The 23,142-nt window shown below is 38.5% G+C and overlaps 1 protein-coding gene across 2 annotated transcripts in view; it reads right to left on the minus strand.

Moving 5' to 3' along the window:
• LOC147260366 (uncharacterized) overlaps nucleotides 1-23,142 on the minus strand; it is a 187,672-nt gene that overhangs the window by 125,763 nt on the left and 38,767 nt on the right. Inside the window, exons 4-9 of one of the 2 annotated variants that reach the window (XM_086206927.1) lie at nucleotides 11,983-12,100; nucleotides 10,989-11,112; nucleotides 4,119-4,192; nucleotides 2,972-3,029; nucleotides 1,726-1,761; nucleotides 502-715 (exon numbers count right to left, since the gene is read on the minus strand). In XM_086206927.1, coding sequence (XP_086063053.1) covers nucleotides 502-715; nucleotides 1,726-1,761; nucleotides 2,972-3,029; nucleotides 4,119-4,192; nucleotides 10,989-11,112; nucleotides 11,983-12,100 — 624 coding nt within the window. The remainder of the gene's footprint in view (nucleotides 1-501; nucleotides 716-1,725; nucleotides 1,762-2,971; nucleotides 3,030-4,118; nucleotides 4,193-10,988; nucleotides 11,113-11,982; nucleotides 12,101-23,142) is intronic. The other variant, XM_086206926.1, reaches the window with a different exon arrangement.

Consider the following 23,142-nt stretch of genomic DNA (forward strand, 5'->3'; position numbering starts at 1 on the left):
TGAAAAAACATTTTTGAATTTGAAATGTATTAGTAAATAAAATAAAACAATCACTGGTAAACTATATCAATAAAATAAAGAAATAAAAAGTATGTCAATGTTTTGGTTGTTTGTGACACAATTTTTTCACTTGTTAAAATGACACAAACAACTTTATCTTGTATCTGTAAACTGGCATAAACAATGATTATATTTTTATACAAACATAATTATTTACTGCATTGTGTAATGATACAGGTATTTTATGTGCCAGAATATAACTGTGCAATTTCTCCTTTTAAATTTGACTCTTAATGACAGATGTTGCATTTGTCGTTTGGGATCTATCAGTGGATCCTGCTCCAGGTAAAAAGAACACAGAATGGGATTAAATCCAGCAGGAAAAAAAAATATAATGTATACTTCAGATATTCATGGTAACTAACTTTGTAGTATCATCCTCAAGTGGCATTGCTATGACAAGCCCAGCTTCTGAGCATCTGTTATCAGGTGTGTGTTTACCTGGGTCCCCTACTTTCTTGGTGGTCTAACTCATAGCTTTGCATTGAGTCTGACTCTCTAGAGAGGGTTTGATGCTGCACCCTGCGTCCAATAGGGTACTGATGTAGTGATGAGTTTGTCTGGGGGGTGTTGTGGAACTGAGGAGGCCTGTTGCCAGTTTCACTGCGGTAGTCACTATCACGGTCATCCATCACGCTATCATGGTCATCGAAAGCTGGATGAAAGACAACACAAACTGATCAGTAAAACATTTTAAAAGGAATTTCTGGACAAAAACAAATACATGAATAGATATAGAAATATAGATATATACCCTTGAAAATATACAAGATAACTTAATTCTGAGAGTTCCTCTGGATTTTCAAATCATACCCTTTATTTATCATCACTGTCAATCACCACTTTAAAACTACAGTAAATTTCAAGCAATAGAAGAATTTCCTTTTTTCGATATCCATACTTATTTGCATATATGTACTTGTTTGAGTGTGTAACCCAATGAAGTGAAGAGAGACAAATGCTTAATAAATTAAGCCAAGCTGCTTAAACCATATATAGAATAAACAGGGTAATCCATATGACATTTAGATCTCTAACATTGCAGCTGCTGGCACTCAGAGACAACAGTATGAGAGGTGGACTGCTGGGAAGGAAGACAAACAGTAAAAGTCATTTGGACTAATAGCGCTCTCTTGTGGTTATAAGCAAGTAATACAGAACAGGAGCATCAGGTTGACAACTACAGATGCCGGCATAGAAAAACAAACAAACACTTGTTTGCTATGTCAAATACATACACACAAAATGTCACAGTCTGTGCAACATCACTCAACAGAGTTTAATTTCAGACCTCTATCAATCACAGTGTAAAAAAAAAGAAGCCATATTTTGCTATGCTCCAGTGACCTACCCCCCCCCCCCCCACACACACACACACAAACACACAAATACACCCTTTTTATGTTTTTCCTTGGCCCATGTTACACAACTTTGGTGAAAATTGTCAAGAAGTTACAGCCCAATCCTTCTATGAAAAGTCCAACAGACCAAGGGAGTGGTATCAGTCATTAGAAATATACGGGGAAAATATTGTACGAAAAAAGGTTCCAAAAGTTTCAGACCAAACATGCAATGATGTATCAAATCAACAAACAAGGAGCAAGATACCATGCAGAAAAGGAAAAAGATCCAAAACCACAGGGATAAAACGGCCATTATACGTACTCTGTTGGTCACTCCATCCAAAATAACGCCAACTGCCTGGTGGCATGAAAGCAAGTGTTTGGAGATGTCAAGCAGAAAACATACTGAGGTGTGTGGCTTTAACCAGTGATGTCCAAATGGATATGTAACATGTTACAGGACTGAAAACAGCCATATCTGTGAAGCTTGACGGAGATGATGACCAGTCCTACTCTTAGTGAAGGTGATAATGTGATGAGTGGGTATTGTTTTGTTTTTTCACAATGTACAGTTTAAGGGATCAACAGTGACACAACAAATGTGCATGTAAAAGTAACTTCACCGATGATCATAAAAGGCCAGCAATCACAACTCTGTAATGACCACTCACAACAACTGCTTAAAAAAATCCTCTCCAGAGTGCAGGTATTAGTATTAGTTAGTGGAGAAGAACTCAAAGCTAATAGTTACAGTATCATTGATCATTTATGGAAAAAAATATAGGTTTATGAATGTACATATACCTATGGATTACCTTTTTTTTCCATATGCTGCTAATTGGAGTTGTTTGCTGTCACACAGATATAATTTTAAGCATCGACAAAGGTTATATTCTAATTAAAGTAAATATAAATTCCTGTCAGATATGGAACTTGCTTGCTTCCTTGTCAGAGTGGCTTCTTTTAAAGAATAAAGTTCTCATTATAGAATCTACCTCAATCAAAGTCATGAAGTTAACTGTCTCAAATGTACTGAATTCCAAAAGTCAGAGGACCTTTATCAAAAATGCTATTTTCGATTGTGGTTGACACTGAAGTAACAGTTGGGAATATAATGTGATTATGTGGCAATGAATTAACTTACAAATCTTTCTCAAATTCATTTCATTATTTACTTTTCGAGAGTAATTTTCTGAACATAAAAAGCTTGGAATAGTGCTTTATAATGTACAAAATGAGGCAAATATAGGCACAGACCCACAACTAAGTCATCAAATAAAGTAAAAAAAAAAAAGCAAAATAAATATTAAACAAACTATTTCTCATTTCTCTCATTCACTGATCATCAGAGCATAAAAAACATCAACTTTTAATTTGTGAATGATTTGAAATTGCTTTCTTTGCTCATAAAACACAAGACAGGATGAAGGGGGAAAGTGGTTTTGTCCAAACAAGAGACATCAGTGTAAAATGATAATTAATTAGTGATCAAGAAGCAAATGCAAAAAAAACATATTTGTGAACATGGAATGAATGTGTTTAATAAAAGATTTTAGATATATGCTTACAGCACTGGGAGGGGATGGATTCCATTTGCCTTCTCTGGATCTCCTCCTGCAGTGGATACTGCCAACATTGCAAGGAAAAAGAAGAAAAATAAAGAAATGAGGCATGCTTTATCTCAGCATAGAACCTATGGGCAGCTTCTGCTGTAATAAAAAAAATCCACCCTTAGATGGCAGCACAAAGCAAATAGAAACTAAAACATCACTGATAGTTGATAGACAGTGTGATAGGTAAAACTTACTCTTAAAACATACAGAATCAGTCAGTAGATGAGACTCAAACAGCTCTATCAGGAAAACCCTCTAAAATGTCTTTATTTTACGTAAAGACTGAAGTGGCAAAAGTCAAGTGATTTTATATGTGTTATCTGTTTGTCTTGTGGACGAGGCTGATTGATACACTAAATTGACTGTAGGTGTGACTGTGAGAGTGAATGGTCGTCTGTCTCTATGTGTTGGCCCTGTGATGGACTGGTGACCCGTCCAGGGTGAACCCCTCCTCTCGCCCGTAGCCGCTGGGATAGGCTCCAGCCCCCCCCCCCCGTGACCCTTAATAGGAACAAGCGGAAGAAAATGGATGGATGGATGGATGGATGTCTTGTTTAAAAATTACATTACACGTTGAGATTAATTTGGTGCATCCACTTGTCAGTTTCCTCTACATCTAATTATATGGTTTTGCTGAGTGTTGGATGGACACAGGATATCTTATGAGAAATAAGGGCACCATTTAAAGTTTTAATCCTTCAATTCATTGTACTTTATGCAAAAGCTATATGTTTCTAACTTGTTCTGCCAGGAAATTTCAGCAGTTTTCTAAGCATTTCTATGTCTATTGATAGTCATGACTGAACGTAATGTGTAAAATAGTTAAACAAGTCATTACTTTATTTGTAGAGGTTCCCAAACCATTCAGCACACAACCCCAAAATACCTGTGCAAAGGACTTGTGATCCTCACTATCCTCAATGCCAGTTGAAACATAAAAATGTCATACACTCATGAGGCTAAAAAAAATCTAATCATCTTAAAAAAACAAACTCCAGGAAATCCTCTTGCGTTCCTTTTGTGACTTTGAACTCCCCAAGTGGTCCTGACACCAATTTTGGGAACCCCTGATTTGCAGGATAATTTTTAAAAGCCAACATACCTCACCATGTATCCCCATGGTATTGATTCGCTCCAGTTTACTTGTCCAATACTTCGCCTCATCATCTGGGATATCTGGGATGAAGTGGGAAATAGACAATGGGGAAAGGGAAAGAAAAATAACAGATTTGGATTGGATTTGAAAACATTTGGAAATGTAGCTCCACCCTTTCCTTATTTGCCTCCACAACCCATACCCTCCCTCTCTCATCCAGTCCCCACTGTTTGACATGTTCTCATTTTATATTCATCAATGTTTCATAGCTGATGAGGATGTTTTCTTCTGGGGGCCCAAAAATAGAATCAGGAACCACCTCAGGGACTTATAATGTCCTCACCAATAACTGAGAGAGACACAAGTTCAAGTTCTTCAACCCAAATTACCACAATAGACAGAAATTTCAAAGCATCACTTCAATCCCTAACATGGTGGAGAGTTTTAAAAAAAAATCCTCTTTGAATGATATTTCAGCATCTAATGTATCAACTTTTTGTCACAAGTACATTTTTCTTACATCACAGGAATAGTTCATGGCCACATTTTTTGCTTTCATACTTGCAGTTTGAGTTTTAGTCCTAAATTGTGTTACCAAGTACAGTCTTAGTTGAAATATAGCTTTCATGCACAATTTAACCAATATATTCCTATAATCTCTGATACCTTTGAGGCATTTTTTTCTGGATGACTGAGTGCAGGTAAGGAATGAAGATCTAAGGGAATGCTTGGTGTAATGAAAGGAAGAGCAGGAAGACGATTGGGACAAATACCTACACTTGGGCAAAGAGAATCCTCCTTCTTTTTGAAAGCCATCTGGACATACCAGCTGTGTGCTACAGAACTGACCCTTTACACTTGGAGGAACAACTGATGTTGCTGAACCCCTCACCAAACAGGCACATAAGGTTGGAACCCTGAGCAAGAAAAGTGGACAGTCATACAGGCCTGTCATACCTGGTCTGCACAACTGAAAGAGGGAACCCCTGGCAGGCACTGCAATCCAAGATGATATCCCTGAATTGTGTCGCAAGAAAAGATGAGGCATGGCAAAATCCCCAGCACTAGGAAGTGGTGGAATGTGCTAAACTTGGAATTAGGAACTGGTGGAGGAGAAAATGATGAGTGTAATACTGGTGCCGGAACAGTACTGAAATTGGGTCATTGATCATGAATCCCTCCTCCCAAAAGTAGGTGTATTGGTAATAAAATCGTAGTAAATGACAAGTGTGGTTTAATACAAAAGAAACATGAATTTAAATATTTAGATGAACCAAGATTTTTCTCATATGATCATAACTGAACCACATCCACTGTGCAGCCAATTTCACATTTATTTATTCAATTATTATTAAAATTAAACAGGCCTTTAATGACCGAAATTAATCAGTCAGTTGGTTGATGGATGTCTTTACCATTATCTGTAATTGGGAGAATTAATATTTTGAAAATGAGTGTTTTACCCAAAATTACTTTACTTGTTTCAGAACATTCCACTGCCACCACCTCCAGATTTATTTTCAAAAATGAAGACAATATTTGGGTTAATATGGAACAATAGAACGGCAAGACTTCATTTGTCTTTACTGTACCTACAGTTTGATGGGGGGGGGGGGGGGGGTGTTAAAATGTCCAAACATACCGTGGTACTTCGGGGCAGTACAGCTGAGATCTATCAAGTGTTACTTTTTGAAAAAGGATTGTTCTTACTGGGCAGAGATGGTATCTCATGACTTGCACTTACCTATTCCCTTATACCTACAGTATACTCAGACACACGCACAAAAACTACAAAAAAAAAAAACCCAAAACAACGAAAAACCCAGTTGTAAAACACATGATAAAAATTTGGTATGAAGGTAAAAAATATTTAGAAGAGTCAAATTCACTCTCTCAAAATAGCTCAATATGGGGAGACCATTGCTTTATACTAGGAAGAGCAGATGCAACATTTAAACTTTGGGCCTCAAAGGGTCTCAGTACCATAGAAGACCTTTATTTGACAGAATCTAACACTATGATGTCTTTTGAGGAGCTTAGATCGAAATTCAACGTTGATCGAAAACATTTTTTCAAGTACCTCCAAGTTAGAAACTTTGTTAAAAATAACATGCTCACCAGACCTTTATGCTCCACTTTGGAGGAAACAATGGTAAAGGGCATTATATCTGAGTTTTATCATTTACTGTCATCTCACTCACCTGAAGATTCTCGGCACAAATTAAATGCCTGGAATTACAAACTTGGAAGGAGATTGGAAAGTTGCATGTGGTAAAGCTCATGAAATATCAATAAATACACATCTCAAACTAATACAATATAAGTGGTTCATGTGGACATACGTGACACTGGTGGATTTAAATCAGTACAATAAAAACATACCAGATGTGTACAAAATGGAGACTAAGGGAACATGGTTTTACTGTATTTGGCAATGTAGATGCACCTTTTGGGAGGAGGTGAGAGCTATAATTGAAACAATAATATCAAAGCAAATCTTACTCAATTCTAAGCATTTTCTATTGGGCCGATATCCAGAATAACATCATTTTGACAAAAACAAATGAGCATTTGTAGATCTCAGCTTGCTGCATGCCAAAAAATGTATTGTACTGCTATGGAAATCCACTGACAGACCAAGCACTACTCACTGGATAAGACAGATGTTGTTGGGCATCCCATTAGAAAGGATAACGTATACATTAAAGACTAAAGAGCATGTATTTGAGAGAATATGGAGACCCTTCATTTCTTTAGTAAAGGACTTAGATGTAACGGATGATCAGATGAATGACTCATTTCTGTTAAAGTAGACTGCAGAGTAAGAAGAATTTCTTCTTCTTTTTGAATTTGATTTTACATCTATTGGAAGCAAATTAATGTATGCATAAGTATGGATTACCACTTGTTAAAACAGGAGTGAATCATGATAATTTAGCAAATTAATTGTTAATGACCTCATGCAGGTGGTGAAGCTAAACATCTCCCCTTTCCCATTTGTTCTTGTTCATTCTGAAGAGGATGCTTGTTGAAACTTCAGCTCTTACAATAAAAAGTCAGCTTTGCTGACTCTGCTTTGCTGTATTACTTTGGGTCGTCTGTTTGAAGACCCCCCGTTATTGTGATTTGTTTTAATGGCAGATGTTTATTGGTTTATCTGTCCACAGGATTACACAAAAACGATGTTGGTAATTTTCACAAACAACCTACAAAAGGCCAAGGAAGAATCCATTAAATGTTGTAAGCCACCTGGTGAAAGGAAATATACTTAGATGTACTCCTGGTGGGTTGAACAGGTCCATCTCAAATTTGGTCCAGAACCCCTTAAAAACTTGGTGATGAGCTACTGTGAAGACTGAGTTTTTATTAAAGGGCGTTAATGTGGCGAAGGGGCCAATTTTGATATTTTGCCATAGAACAAGAATTGGATTGTTTTAATTGGATTCCACATGGTCAGATGAATTTAATGAATTCCGTAGAGATGAATTTAAGTCACAGTCATAATGACACTGAGAGGTTACTAGGGAAGTGTGTGAGTAATATTCTTCAATTAATCACCAGTAAGAGGAAACTTGAATGGTTAATGTGGTAATTCAATCTTTTATTTATTTGTCTACCTTTTCATGCATAATGCTGTAAATACATTGCAATACAAGAATCTCTGCTAGTGCAGTGATATTGCCATCAGAATAAAAGGAGCCATCCTTTTTTTATTTTTGCTGTTTTCACAGAGCTGGCCTTGAGTACCTTTTTCTGAAAAATTCTGACCAGAAGTCAAATAATTCCAAAAAACACACGAGTGGCTTAGCAAACATTCCTTAAGACTCTGATTTTTGCTCTGTGCTGTACATTCACACTACTTACTCACCCCTTTCCTGTTTGCAGTCATGTTATGTTACACACCTATTACATGGAATACTCTGCTCTCCATTACATAACATACTAAGATAGCAAGATCGATAAGCTTGAACCTTTTGGATTTTTGGAGAATGAGTAACATACATATAATATGTATGCCTATACATGCACACCTATTTTTCGAACCTACAGACGCAGGTAATTGATCTGAATTCAAAAGCTTTATTTATTCAGTGGGATCCAATTGAGAGTAAGTTCTGTTTAAATGCTGCCTTGATTACAACATCTCAGAAATTGGCAGCACAATATAGGAACTTACAGCACATAGATAAGAAAATGGCAATATAAACTTTGTAAAATAAAGTATTACATGTTCACAGAAATCAGGTGCAATTCCTTTGTAATGCATGGTCTAAAAGGATCTTAAACATCCCCAAAGAGATACACTGCTTCAATTTGAGAGAGCGCTTAAACCCGTTCCACTTATCAGGGGCAGAGAAACTTAAGGCTTCCTTTCCTGCCTCTGTGTTCAGTGTCCAATCTGGTTGTGAGTGTGAGACCTAGAACTTCTACTTACAGTACATATAATAGCAATGACAGATATGATGTAGCTTGCCAGACAAACCTTTGACAAAGGGAGTGCATATAGGCATGTAGAGGTGCACTCTCTACAAAATCTGGGTATGCTGGGAACTCCTCCCAGACCTAGATCTGGACAGTCCGGGATGTGACACGACAGTTGTGGATGCAAGATACAATAGTGCTCGATTGGATCCAGGTCTGGGGAAAGGGCAGGCCAGTCATTAGAACCAATGCCTCCATTATCAGCAAACCTTCTGGACATGCCACATATGGATGCGCCATCCTGTTGGAGCTGCAATACCTGAGCAACTACTGTGGCCTGCAGATACGACTCATTCTATGACTAGTGACAAGGGCTCTGGAGAAATGCAACAGTAGCCAAGAATCTGCAAAAAAGGATTAGGATGGGGAAATGGTCACCACCTGCAAAACCATTACTTAATAGGGATTGTCTGGCTAATTGTCTCTCCTTTCCACCTGTTGTCTGTCCAATTTACACAACAGCAATTAAAATAGATTCACAATCATTATTACTTTCTAACTGGAGAAACTGATATCCCGTTATTGTGACTGAATTGGAGTTAAACTGTGATAATTATGTATGCAGATTTCTAAGGAATAAACCCACCCTTGAGAAATTAATGTAATTTACTCATCTCCATTCTTAGCTGTTACAGGAAGTAAGCCTGAAGTAAAAAATTTTTTTTAAAAATCATAAAAATTAAACTGTGTCTTTACATGATGCACAGCAATAAAATACATAGTAAGTGTCTGTTCTCTAGTTCCACCTAGAGGCAGAAAGTGAAGGTTCATGCATCAGTCTGCTCCTTTGTGTAAAATCCAAACATTTTCATGTTGTGGCTTGCAGCTGTAAGAGTGGTCAAAGCTGAAAAGTCACCTTGGCAGAGGTATGCACTCTTGAGAACTTTCTAGTTACACATTGATGTATGATGTCATGAATCAAGCAGGTAAGGGCTGAAAGTAGTTGAATATGTCAGTGCGTTTCAGTAATGATGCCCAAAAGAAACCCCAAATTGATTTGAACCTCAGTTGTTAACGGAATATCCAGTACTCTAACTTTTGGGGGATTTGTCAAAGTTTTCATCTTATCTTCATCTTCAGTCCTCACATTTGTGTCAAGATGACTGTATAGAATCATGAGATAGCACAATCTTGACATAAGTGAGGATTGAAAGTTGATAAGTAGAGAGCCAGACAGTCCAAGTGGAAAGGCAAGATGCAGCTTGAGAGGAGCCACTTCAGATAATGTCCTAAGATTAAAAGTTTGCTGAAGAATCAAAGTGGTCTCAGAAATATTTTGATTTGCTATGTACTCCCCCAAACTCCCCACCTAAATAGCAACATTTCCTAAGTTGAATCCCTGATGGTACTTCCAAAAGTATGAACATGAAAGTTTTTCATGACTGTCTGTTTAAATATTTCGGCAAGTTGGAAATGTTTGGCCAATGATGAACCCTGAGTTACTTTGCAGTGGATGCTGTCATCCTCAAATAAAAAGTAAAAAGCAAGAAAAGACATGCTTTGCTAAATGATTTCCCTGATACAAAGTTGAATGCAAATATAGGTATGATTGTGCTACAAACAATCAATCAAGAATACTTCCATAAACAAGCCTCACCAGTTGGTGCATTCACGCTTGTTCACGGTCCCATTCAATTGAATTATAGATTTTTAGATCAAAATAAAGTGATTTGAGATATTGTGCGTATGACTGGAAAAGAAATCCTGGATTAAATTGGAAGATGCATTTAAGAGTTTGTAAACAGCTGTTTTGGACAGTTTTGCTGCTGTTATCAGTAAATCTCCATGAACTTCAAGCTAAATATATAGAGCTTACAGGTGCGAAGACTTTCAATCTTTGATGATTTTAGCTAGATAAAATCTCAAATTTGCTGACTTATATGTTGAGACCTAAGATGTTGAGGCTGTGGACCGTGAGTGCTGATCAGTAATGGCTGCTGTTCAGTAGCAGCAGCTAAGTTAGCTATCCCCTCTAGCAAGGCAACATATCATGTCTCAGCCAGTCGTTAACCTCAAACTGATATACCCACATAAGTCTATTCTTAGCAGAGGACCAGCAGCAGGTGCACCTGCTGAAATTGATTTTTGTACACATGACATCACCTTCCTTTTTTGTGAACCATCAATCTTCCAGTAAATTGCTGCAGGCAGCTTCAACAAGCTTCTGGACATTTCCATCAACTCTCAGATCTTCGAAAATCATATAAGTCTTAACACACTCACTGCTTAATCAGGCGAGCCACAAGGTCTCCCTGGACTGTGATCAACTCTCACAATGATAGTCATTAGATACGGAGAGCAAATGAGAGCATTGCAATAAGACAAATAATTTTCTGGCTCTGTAAGCTACACTAAGTTTGTTCGGTGTCTTGAGGTAATGTATACTGCACGTACCGAAAGGCAATTCAAAGCGGGTGTCCAACAGTACTTTGTGTGGAGTTGGGTTACTGGTACCACAGATCTCATCTTCTCTCATTAACACCTCTGAGTACAGAGAAGTCCACTCTCCCGGTCCCTCCTGAGAGAGTGAGACAGAGAAAATAATGGGAAAAAGAAAAAGGTAAAGGGAGAGGTCAGGAAAGTAGAAAGACAAAACACATGGGGAGTAGGACAAAAAAGTAAGCAATTGTTAAATTGTTCTTTGGAATTTTACATTGACTAAACCAATTCCCCCTCAGTTGCAAGTGGATGTCATCCCAATATGTAATGCTACATGACAGTAAATGTGCACTTCAACAGTGATCCATGATCTAATTTTTTGTCCATACTGCATAGCCACAGAGTTGGTGTTGTTTATGTTCTACCTGCAATCATGAGATGGAATCCACTTACTGTGGGAATCCAGTCTCTGTAACCAAGTAGACTAACAAAGTAATTTCCATGTGGGGCAGGGCCATATGGCAAAATACATTATCACAACATATTTTTCAAAATTAATCTATCAAAATTTATCATGTTGAAACGAGACAGTTCATTAGACCCACAAAAATTGTAGATTGTTACTTATGTAAAATACTGTTGCTAACATCTAGTGTTTCATTGACTATTTAATAATGTTCTAGTTTTTCTTTTCTTCCTTTCTTTCACAAACATCTTGTATTGTGTTGTACTGAGAAGTCCAAGCTAGCCTCCCAAACCTGAACACATCTCTACAAGCCAGCAAGGGGTTCATGTATAATCAGTTCAAATGTATTGCAGGAACAGATACACAGCTCAGGCGACAAATGAAATGCCCCTTTTTCATTAATCACGAGTCAGTGATATCAAAATGAAATTGTTACTTTAACCGCAAACTGCCTCGTTCTTGGTATACGCATTCACCTGTAAAATACAATGCACAGAGGTACAAACCCAGTATGAGAGTGCGTTTGCGCCAGCTGTGTGTTACCTCATCAGACTGTCGAATACTGTCCAGGGGTATTAGTGCAGTGCCAATCATGGTGTCCCAAATTAAACCTTTATTCCACAGCTCCACCACAAGGCCTGACTCCAGGTGATTGATCTCACTGTAGAAACATACAAACAGTAGAAACATACTATTGTCACCCAGTGAAATGAAAGTTCAACCCAACACCGAAATTACAAAAAGGTCACAAAGAATGACAATAGCTGTAGGAGTGGTGTTTTACTGGGATTCCCATTGATAGCTTTCCTGAATAGTTGCTGTCCTCCCTTCCTGTTAATTGGAGGCAAGACAATCTTACCTTTGCTGAGGAGGCCATGTGATTGGCAGAATGGCCATATTACAAGGAATAAGTCATTAACTTTTCGATCAAATTCATCCCAAAAACTGTTCACCGCCATTTTATTATTTATGTTTCTTAAACTTTAAACTTTTGACAGAAGGTTTCATTCTCAAGCCAGACCTTTTATAGAGAGACATAACAAGACACAAAAGACATGCGGACCCCAAAACATTGAAAGCAAAATAACACTGAAAAATCTCAAATCAAGAGCAAGTTTCAAGAGTTGATTCATGGGCTGGATGAAGGTATTAAGTGTGTTTTTCTTGACCTATCATTAAAAATTTCCATCTAATTCCTTGAGTTGATGGGAAATATTTGAAATGTTTGGCTTCAGAAAACCATTATATGATTGTGGAACTATTTCATCATAGAAACACATTTTTACAATCCTATGGTCATATTCATTACCCTAGTAACTTCGCTTGTGTTGGTATGCATTCTGTGCTTACTTTGCAAGCTAGACAAGCATGTCTCCAGGGACAGTTCCAATCTTCAAGACTAAATCAAGGGCTAAAAAAGTTAGATTTGGGCATTAAAATACTGTATTTCATCAATGAGACCCATTATTCTCACCATTGTTGCAGAGAATACCTCTAATGGCAGCAGTGAAACACAGAAGAAGTTATCTCACTGTTTCTTGCACTTTCACATAAAGAAATAAAAGTGTTTGGCCTTTATGATTATGTGTTCCATGATTTTACTGATTTCCTTTTTTGTGAGTGTGTTGCAAACATGAGACCTGAGCTAGTGAGACAAGAATATTGCAACACAAGGAGCTCATTCTGCATATTTTGTAATCACCATTTTCAGACAGGCATGACAGTGGTGCCAATCGTGACAATGTTTTTGAGTTGCCTGTTCATGGCATTCTTTTTAATGCAATATCGGCACAAATGTTCTTACGTGTGCTTTTGCCTTGTACAGATAATTACATGCAATACAGTGCCTTTCCCCTCCATCAGGTCAGTAAGTGGGCTCATGCTATACTGAAGTAGTGAGTGTGAAGGATGACAGCTGTCATTTTCTGACAAATTTGTCTAAAAGAGAAGACCAGAGCTAAACTCATCTGCATATTCATATTCCCAGTGCCAGTCATATTTATATCGCCTCAGTACAGTTGTCAGTCATCGCTGATAACACTTCACAGCTGGGATGATGGAGTGACAAGGCAGAAGTGTGTGTCTGCTGTGTGTGTAGCTACTTGCCACACACAGCAGGAGACAGGGAGCTGAACAATAAGTCAGGCCCAGATGAAGACATCCGTCATGTCTTGATGACAATTAACCATCTCCATTCATGTGTTTTGACCGTTTACATATTAGTAAGACAGTGTGTTGTTGTTTTTTTGCTGAGATTTAACTATGTGTATTAAAGGTTACTGTAACAGACAAGTCTGAACTGTGAAAACTGTTTTTGGACAAGAGACCCAGCTTGGAATATTTGTATGTAGTTTAATTAAATCCATTTAAACATTACGTCCAAATCAGGGCGGCACGGTGGTGCAGTGGTCAGCACTGTCTCACTGTGGCCTCACAGCAAGAAGGTTCTGGGTTCAAGTCCCGGCTCGGGCACGGGATCTTCCTGTGTGGAGTCTCCATGTTCTCCCTGTTCCTGTGTGGGTTCTCCAGCTTCCTCCCACAGTCCAAAGACATCAAGAGGGGACGAGGCTGATTGATACTCTACATTGACCGTAGGTGTGACTGTGAGTGTGAATGGTTGTTTGTCTAAATGTGTAGGCCCTGCGATGGACTGGCGACCCCTCCAGGGTGTACTTCGCCTCTTGCCCGTAGTGACTGGGGTAGGCCCCAGCCCCCCCCCCCCCCCCCCCGCGCGACCCTTAACAAAAATAAGCGAAAGAAAATGGATGGATGGATTACATCCAAATCCAAACTTTTCATTCTACAGCTGGACATGGCCACAACTCCTTGCAGAGATTAGTGGTGTTAAAAACAATTTTTTATCCTTCTATGACTGTTGTTTGATTCATAACATGAAAGGGGATCTACAGATGCAAATTATATACAAAGAAAGTCATGATAGCAACACTATCAGTGTGGCATTGCTGAGACAGAGGAGTCCATGCAGCATGTCGCAGCTCAGTGTGTATGTATGTATGTATGTATTATCAAGGTAAGGGTTTGTGCTTGTAATGACACAAGAATAGTTTTTTTTTCCCTCCAGAAATCATGCATACACACACACACACACACACACAACTATACAATGCACATCTACACAAAACTATCGATATAGATATGTATGTGTGTATGTGTGTGTGTACATATATATATATATATATATGTATATATATATATATATACGTACATATATATATAAATAAAATGGTAAGGTCATGCATCTTACTTGTGGACAATTAAAGTAAATACTCATACCGCCACACTATGGTAAAATGCAACCTTGTAACAAGTAAACCTTCGTTAACATATCAACATCTTTGCCATAAAACAATTAAAGATTAAAATTAAAGTCAATCCAATGTAAAACCAGAACAAGCAAAGCAAAAACTGTGTTACACAGCATTTGAAGAAAAACAGGGGCTAGTAAAAGGTCCATAGCCAGACGGCTGAAAATCAATTCTGCATTTATAACTTGATAAAGCTGATGGTCACAGACTAATAGAAGCTGATGTGGAGCTAAAGCAAAAAGGTCACAGACTTTGAAACCTACACAAATTAACTGATAGAAGCTCTACCCAAAGAGCAAAGTATGACCTGAAAGACGGCAAGAGTGACCAGAGTCTCCACAAATGGACTTCCCCTCATCATAAACTTAATCACATTTACATCTTGAACACAAATATATTCTTGTGAATGACCATGAAAAATGAGGTCCATCTACTGTAGTATTCTTTCATTCATAAAAAATTTTCATAAAAATAAAAAATAATCAATAGTCTAAAGAAATGCCTGGGTATAATTTTAATGTGATATCTTGTGGTAATAAATAATGATTTCATTCAGAATTTTCATTACAATTTATTTACATGTATATTTGTAAGTTCTTGACTCACTCACTGAACTGAACTGTACCACACTGAAATATACCTGCCCTAACACACATTGGTCACAATGTGATTTTATCATGATATATTCCAATATGATATTGATACCAAGGCTTTGAATACTGATAAGTTAACATGGGGAAAAAGAACCACAATATATATTGCTTTATCAACAGCTGTTACGGCCGCAGCCGTTTGGAGGTTCTCCCCCTTTTGTGTGAGTGTTGCATGTGGATAGGTGTGTGTGTGTGTGTGTGTGTGTGTGTGTGTGTGTGTGTGTGTGATCGCTCTCAGGGACAATACCGCTGATCCCGGACACCTGTGCAGATGGCCCCTGATTGGACGGACGATCAGCCAATCACCGGCAGGCTGCCTAATAAGAAGCTGACAGACCAATGCGCCGCAGCAGGCTGTAGCCAGCCATGCTCCTGTGCCTACTCGTTCTAATAGACTACTTTGCTACTGCAACTCTGTGAAACTTTTATGATCTTGTGAGGCACTAGTTTTGTATTAATAGAGACACTAGGTTTGGATGCTGTTTGGTTGTGTGATCGACCCTTTTTTGTTCTAGTTATTAGCCGGTAACTCTAGGTTAGAGTCTCCCTTTGTTCTCGTTTTATCTTGCAGCACTCCATTAGTTATCTGCCTCACTTTCGTTGTCCAAGCAAGCAACTTTATTAATTAAATACTTCTTTAGAACCCTTTAAATCTTGGTTCATTTTATGTTACTTCCCCTTTTCCCTTAAAACGAGCTGGTTATAACAACAGCCATAAAGGTAGAGTAGCAGTCTAGCACGAGAGGGGTTACTAGTTTGATCCTCACTTCCCCAAGTACCTGTGTCAAAGTGTCCTTGAGAAAGATGCTGAAACCCCTTATAGCTGGATGAGTAGGTCGACACCTTGCATGGCAACGTCCTTATTCAGTGTGTGAGAATCGGTGAAGGAGATTATATTGTAAAGCAACTTGACAACCATGCGTATAAAAGGTGTGACATAAAAAAGAGTCAATTTACTAATAAGTCAGTTACATTACATTAAAAAATACACAAGTGAGATATAAGTGATAGTGAGCAAGGTATCTTTAACCCAAAACATTGTAAACTAGGTCTGAAGATTGAGACCTTGAGTATGTAATGATATTGTTAAGAGAAAATAAGAGACAATGAGAGAGTGAATAGATGCAAAAAATAAAGGACCAAAGTCGAAGAGAACAAGGGAGAGACAGTGAGGCAGATAGACAGAAACTCAATGTGATGTCAGCGAACTCCGAGTGTGAGGGATCAGTGCTTATCTCCTTATGCCACAGACACACACACACACACACACACACACACACACACAGCTGTCCAGTGTGCATTCAATGTCTGGAATCATCAGATTTGATCAAGAATACATAACAACAGAGAATCAGTGGATAGATAATGCAGAGTGGCAAGAATTGATTGATTACAAATACAGATGACTAAGGCTTTGTTCAGATTGCCAGCCCAAATCCATTGTTTGGAACATCTAGCTTCATTTCTTGTAAAAAACAAACAAACAACAACAACCCAAAAAAACCTAGTGAAATACTTCTAATTATGATTTTTTTTCTGCAATCACATTAATGATTACTACAGATGTGCCTCAGTCTGGCTAGTACTTGGGATGCATGTATTGGATTTTCTTTATATCTCTATAAAACTAGGGCTGGGTATCATTCCATTATGTTGGATAGATCCACTTTAACCAGTACCTTAACTTTGATAACAGTTGCTGAACATTTTTTCACCACAGATTAAAATCATAGCTGGGAATCGCATTGGCACATGATGACTTTTATCAACCAGACAAAAAAAAGAGTGTTTATGCCGAATTTTGGAGGCTGGTGCCTATGACTACAAAGGGGTGGACACCCCAAATGACACGCCAGTTCTCTGGATAGGCCATCGCAGAATCATTGTTGTAGCGAGTTCAATCTGCAGCTTCTCCTGAGCCTGTGCTGAAGTATCTCAAACCCTAAGTCTTGATAAGCACCTTGCATGGCAGCCTCCACCATCAGTGTGCGTGAATGAGTGACTAAGACTGTAAAGTTCTCTGAAAGGGTCTATATAAATAAAACCCATTTGCCTCTCTCTTTCTATAGTTGTAGAAAGGGTGCAGTGACTAAATGGATATTACTGGCATTCAGGAATGTGGCTATGGTGCCACCTTGAAAAGCTGTGATTTATTGGTGCTTTTCAGAAAGTTGTTGAGTGATTACCCTTGTCAGTGTCCAGAATGTGATCTGTGTAAGTTTGAAGGGGCCTCCTTGACTAACTTTTCCTTCATTAATCAAGAATAAAGATGATCAGAAACATATTTACTAAGTACAAACCTCTTTCACTTACCAAAAAAAACCATCTCTTAGCTTTAACTTCCCTGTCTGCTCTTGCATTTTGTATCTTACTGTCTCAGGGAGTTCTGACAATCAAGAGGTCATGCTGGAGAAAAAATCTTCATAAATTCAAGACATCTGATTGAGTGAATGATACATGAATTTCTAGGTGAAGTATCACTTTTGACAGTCAACTGAAAACAGTCAGAGGATAAAGAGGAGTGCTATCAGCAGAGGGCAGACTGAGATTGGGAGCTTTGCGCTTTTTAAATTTTTAAACAGAAGAACCATAACATGCATGATGGGTCATTTTTGACAAAACAAAACAAAAAAATCACATTTCATTCTCCATTCAGCACTGTCTACTTCTAATCTGCAGCATTTTTGTTCAGGTCAAAATAAGAGCACACTACAGCACTGCCATTAATCCTCCATCCAGGAAATCTTTTAGACACTGATATAGAGCACATGTGTTGGGTGCCAGTGTTCTCATACTGGGAGATAACCCACTGACATAATCACCTAGAACCTAGCTGATTAACAGAAGTAAGACTCTAAAGTAACTTCCAGCTAAAGTTGCTCCTATGACTTGAATCCTGCCACCTGCTCTGGCTTTGTTGATTTCAAGATCAGTCAAAGAGACTACACACTTGGCAGGGCTTCAATGCCCAATCATCACCCAACAGTGAAAGGGTTGCAGACCCACAGTTATGTTGCAACTTAAGTACAGTTGGACTGAGTCAGTCATGAGAAACAGAATGTTTGATAGTTGTTCATCATGGATTGTGTGAATTAGGAACAAACATCTTTGTTCCAGATTGCCCTCAAAAGATTCTGTATCAGAATCCTTAAATTGACAAGGCTATTACAGTCTGTATTCTACTCACCTCATCTCTAAGTAGTTTTCCACTTTACCTCTCCTGTCTGCCAGCCAATCCTTCCTCATCTGCCAACTCCACTCACCTGTACATGCAGCTGCTCCTGATCACCAATCGACCTGGTGTATATATTGTTCCTCTCCAGTCACTCATTACCAAATTGCTCTTAAATGTTAACACAAGACTCTTTGGCGTTCTTTGAACTGCTCTCCCAGTTACAACTCTCCCTGCCTCAGACCATCCCTCCATGTCACTGCCCTGTTAATCATCTCATCCTCTGTCCCTGACGATGAGCTATATTCCTGGTTCCTCTGCATTTCCCCTGGTCTTTTTGGTGCATTCCTGAGACGGGCGGTTTAGCCTCCATCTCTGCAATGGCTCATTGTAATTCTGAGGCTCTGCATAAACCTCCATATATGCAGTTGGGTGTTTCCTCTTACCTCCTAGCATCCTGACTTCTCGTCTGTCTTTGACCTCCCACCTAACCTGCTTCTTCCTGGATCATCTGCCCTAGTTCTGGACTCAAGCTACGTTTGACTATGTTACTGGATAGCTCCTAACAGGACCACCACATGGCTAAGAAACTCTTAAAACCCAATGCTTGCAGCTTTTGTTGTTCTGTTTTCTTTGTTGCCCCTTGCATCTGTGTTCCGATCATTGATTTATTAAAAGTCAATACCACCTACATTGCATTGTGCAGCATTTAGGCCCTTATTATACCGGTTACACAAGGTACAGAGTACAATGAAATCAGGTGGCTGTCCTGACAGTGGATTCATATGACAGACAAGTGGAAAAATGTGACAATTTAGAAAGCATAGTTATAAATTAATCTGTAAATATGTAAGAGACAAGCTGAGATGGGTAAGAAACTGCAGTGGTTCACAAAGTTGTTCAAATAAATGAGAAAACAGCTAAATATTTAAGCTTTGTTGGTTTTTAATTCATGTTTTCATCTGCAACAACTGTGAAGACAAAGAATTTTGGGACATCTCAGCTTGTAAGTTTTTTTTAGAAAAAAATATTTTGATTTTTATGTCTAAAGGGGTCGCATACGGCCAAAATTTCAAATGATGACATCCCAGTGAGCAAAAAGCTACTTATAAGTAACCTTGTTCAAAACAATATCTTTCCAGTCTTTGTAGAGTAGATCTACAACCTAACTTTCATCAACCATCTTTATGTGAAGGGACTATCTACAAAGTGCAGCACTGAAAAGTTGATTCTGACTTTGCTCGTTTTTTTCTTTACAAAAGTGTTGCATTATTACCAACAGGAGAGCCCTGATTAAAAGTCCACATCTACTATTGCCTGATTTGGAGACTGCAGTCCCCCTCCCTATTCCCTAATCCACCCTATTACTGTAGTGCCACCTATGTACAAATCATAGTCAAACACAGGCCTCTGCCTGTCAGTGAATTCAAAGTAGTCAGTGTACAGGTGTGGTCATTATGGACTTGATGCTCCACCACGTTTTGCAGAAATTTTGTGATTCTGCATACATATAGACAGACAATCAGAGAGGTGAAAACATCACCTTTCACCCTACAGGAATGGCAGAGGTAAAAAAAGGTGATAATGCAACACTTTTCTCACAGAATAAGCCACTGTTATAACATTAGGAGTTGCTACATAGTTGGGCTCGTAATGTAATAAATTGTACATTACTACATTATGTGCAAAGACGTTATTACATATGCACTCGTGATTTTATTACATTATGAGTTGCTACAAGTCCCAACCCAGATAACACAGTGATTCTGGCCAGTTATCGAAATAAAACACCACGCACTGACTCATGACCACAAACCATCTAAGCGTATTTCATTTTATGAATATATAAGTTAGGGCAGCACGGAGGTGCAGTGGTTAGCACTGTGGCCTCACAGCAAGAAGGTTCTGGGTTCAAGCCTTGACTCTTTCTTGGGTCTTTCTGTGTGAGTCTCCATGTTCTCCCTGCTCCTGTGTGGGTTCTCTCTGGTACTCCAGCTTCCTCCCACAGTCCAAAGACATCAAGAGGGGACGAGGCTGATTGATACTCTAAATTGACTGTAGGTGTGACTGTGAATGGTTGTCTGTCTCTATGTGTTGGCCCTGCGATGGACTGGCGAACTGTCCAGGGTGAACCCCGCCTCTTGCCTGAAGGCTGCTGGGATAGGCTCCAGCCCCCCCCCCGCGACCCTTAACAGGATAAGCGGTATAAAATGGATGGATGTAAATTTGAAAGTTATATTTTAAGGTTAAAAACATGTACAAATACAGAAATATTGTTAATTTTTTATGGTGATGTGTCTTGTTAAAAACAATATAAATAGGTTCGTAGCTTAGTAAAACGTAACTTAAAATATTTTCCTCACCTGTCACAGCATTTTGGAAATGAAATGAAAAATTATTATGAGTTTCTGGTTGAACTGGTGAGCAGAATTTTTATCTTTGTATTATTGTGGGATTAGGGTTGTCAGTTTTTTTCATCAGTTCTTTCGCATCACATTACTTGCTCATAAATAGTTAATTGAAAAAAATACAAGTTTCTGTTCTAGTAAGTATCTATACTCTCAGACCAGTAAACCTAACAAAAGATATTTAAGAGAAATTGTACATTCCCAAAAATGTCTGTGTTCCAATTTCAAAGTAGACTCACCCAGTCACAGAGCAGCTCAGTCTGTTTCTGTTTAACGATTTGACTCGACTGAAATATCGCAGAAACAACTTGTTGAGCATCTGCAGTAGCTACCCTCCTTTCTTGTCCGTCTGCATGAGAGTGATACAGGCATCTGTTGCACAGGTAAATATGTAATTTTGCTCTAAATTTAAACACATCAGCTTGCAGGGACTTGAACCCGGAACTTTCTTGCTAGGTAACCACTGCACCACCATGCCGCCTACCCATCAAATATATAGTAAAAAATACAGCTGTCTAACTTTATTTGACAGTCCTCAGAGCCTATAGTATGAAAGGATGACTTTCTTGGGGTAGGAAGATGTTCCTTAGCAAAATAATTCTTAATAAATATTGTCCCTGGGTTTGGACCCACAATGATGTAATCAGGAATAATTTACATGGATGATTATATTGACACCTTCTTGTGTAATATTTGTGCTCTTCTTGAGGAAAAAGAGTGAATAACAAATTTATTCCATCTGAGTCAACCCTCCTAACAAAGCCTGTTTGGCTTCTGCATTACTTGCTCTTTTGCCAGCAGCCTAACATCTCTCCTCATCACAAGAAACCCTTTTCCTCAAAAATATTCCTGATAGATGTGGGGACCAGCAACCAAAGTACTTCAGCTGACATAAAAAGCTAAGTAGGACTTCTAAATTAGGTGCATCCGTACATTTGCTCCCTTGAGGATTCAGACTGAGCAGAACAATTTATTAAATGTATCACTGGCCCATCCACTGATTTGAGCTTGGCATGTAATTTCCCTTTCCATCCATCCTACCTGCTCCAACAGCAAATTCCCATTTAGAAGCATGTGTCAGCCAGCCAGACTGGAGTCCAACAGGTGGCTGACCTTCCCTTTCAATTTCAGCAAGGCTTATTAATGCCAGCTAGCAAGTCAGTTGACAGTGGATACCTGGCCTGTGTTCATCTCAGGGACACTCACACACACACCCTGGAACTTGAATTCATATATTTTAATCCATTTTAAGAGATTAGCGATGTAAATGCTGTCCTTGCCAGGTTGAAAGAAGTACAAATCAACAAGCAGAAACTTGAAATAGAGCCAGAACAAAAACTTCCTTCAGCTTTAGATCTATTACACACACTTTTGGACAAGCTACTGCCATTCGCACAACCTTAGCCACTGTTGCTAAAAAAAAAAATGACAACCAAATGAAAATATCAAAAAAATAACAAAGATTTTGAACCCAAAGAAGTGTACCTCCTTTTTTTAGATGGAGACAACAATGTATCATTGATATATCAAGACACGATTAGATTGGGCATATGCTCATGAGAATAAAATACCAAATTTTTTACTTATTTATTTGATGCAAACATGGTGATACTTGTTCTTGATGTTGCCAAAAACACCAAAAAATACTGCAGAAGATTCAGACAATTGATATCAAATTATTATTATTCAGAGCATGAGCCTCATGCACACATGAAAAAGTCTAGAGCAAGTCAACACAATATATTCATCTAATTTAGTTATTAGAAGAAAACTAATGTAGGTGCAGAGGTGACTGTGTCAAGGTTGTTTACCTTGAAACACACATACATTTGTTGCAGGACAGTTATGTAAAGCTGCATGTCACTGCAAATGATAATGTATTTGTTCAGTACTAACACAAGTTTGAATCCTCAGATCCAGTGTCAGTGAGGGTGATCAGATTATTGTGCGTATACATGGATTCTGGTATCAAAGCCGATCATCTACGCACCAAAATCGGTTTGCACGTTATTGCTTGTGTTGCTAGATGCTCTTTTAGGCTCCAGTTTCAGTCTTCCCTTCTTTGAGGTGTTGAGACATAAAGAGTTGTTGCCAATGCCATCTTTCTTGCAAGATTTTTTATCAGGATTCTAGGTCTCCACTTG

Source organism: Aulostomus chinensis, chromosome 6, assembly GCF_037954235.1.
Source record: "Aulostomus chinensis isolate RoL2024-O1b breed Wild chromosome 6, RoL_Achi_v1.0, whole genome shotgun sequence".
In the NCBI taxonomy this organism is placed as follows: domain Eukaryota; kingdom Metazoa; phylum Chordata; class Actinopteri; order Syngnathiformes; family Aulostomidae; genus Aulostomus; species Aulostomus chinensis.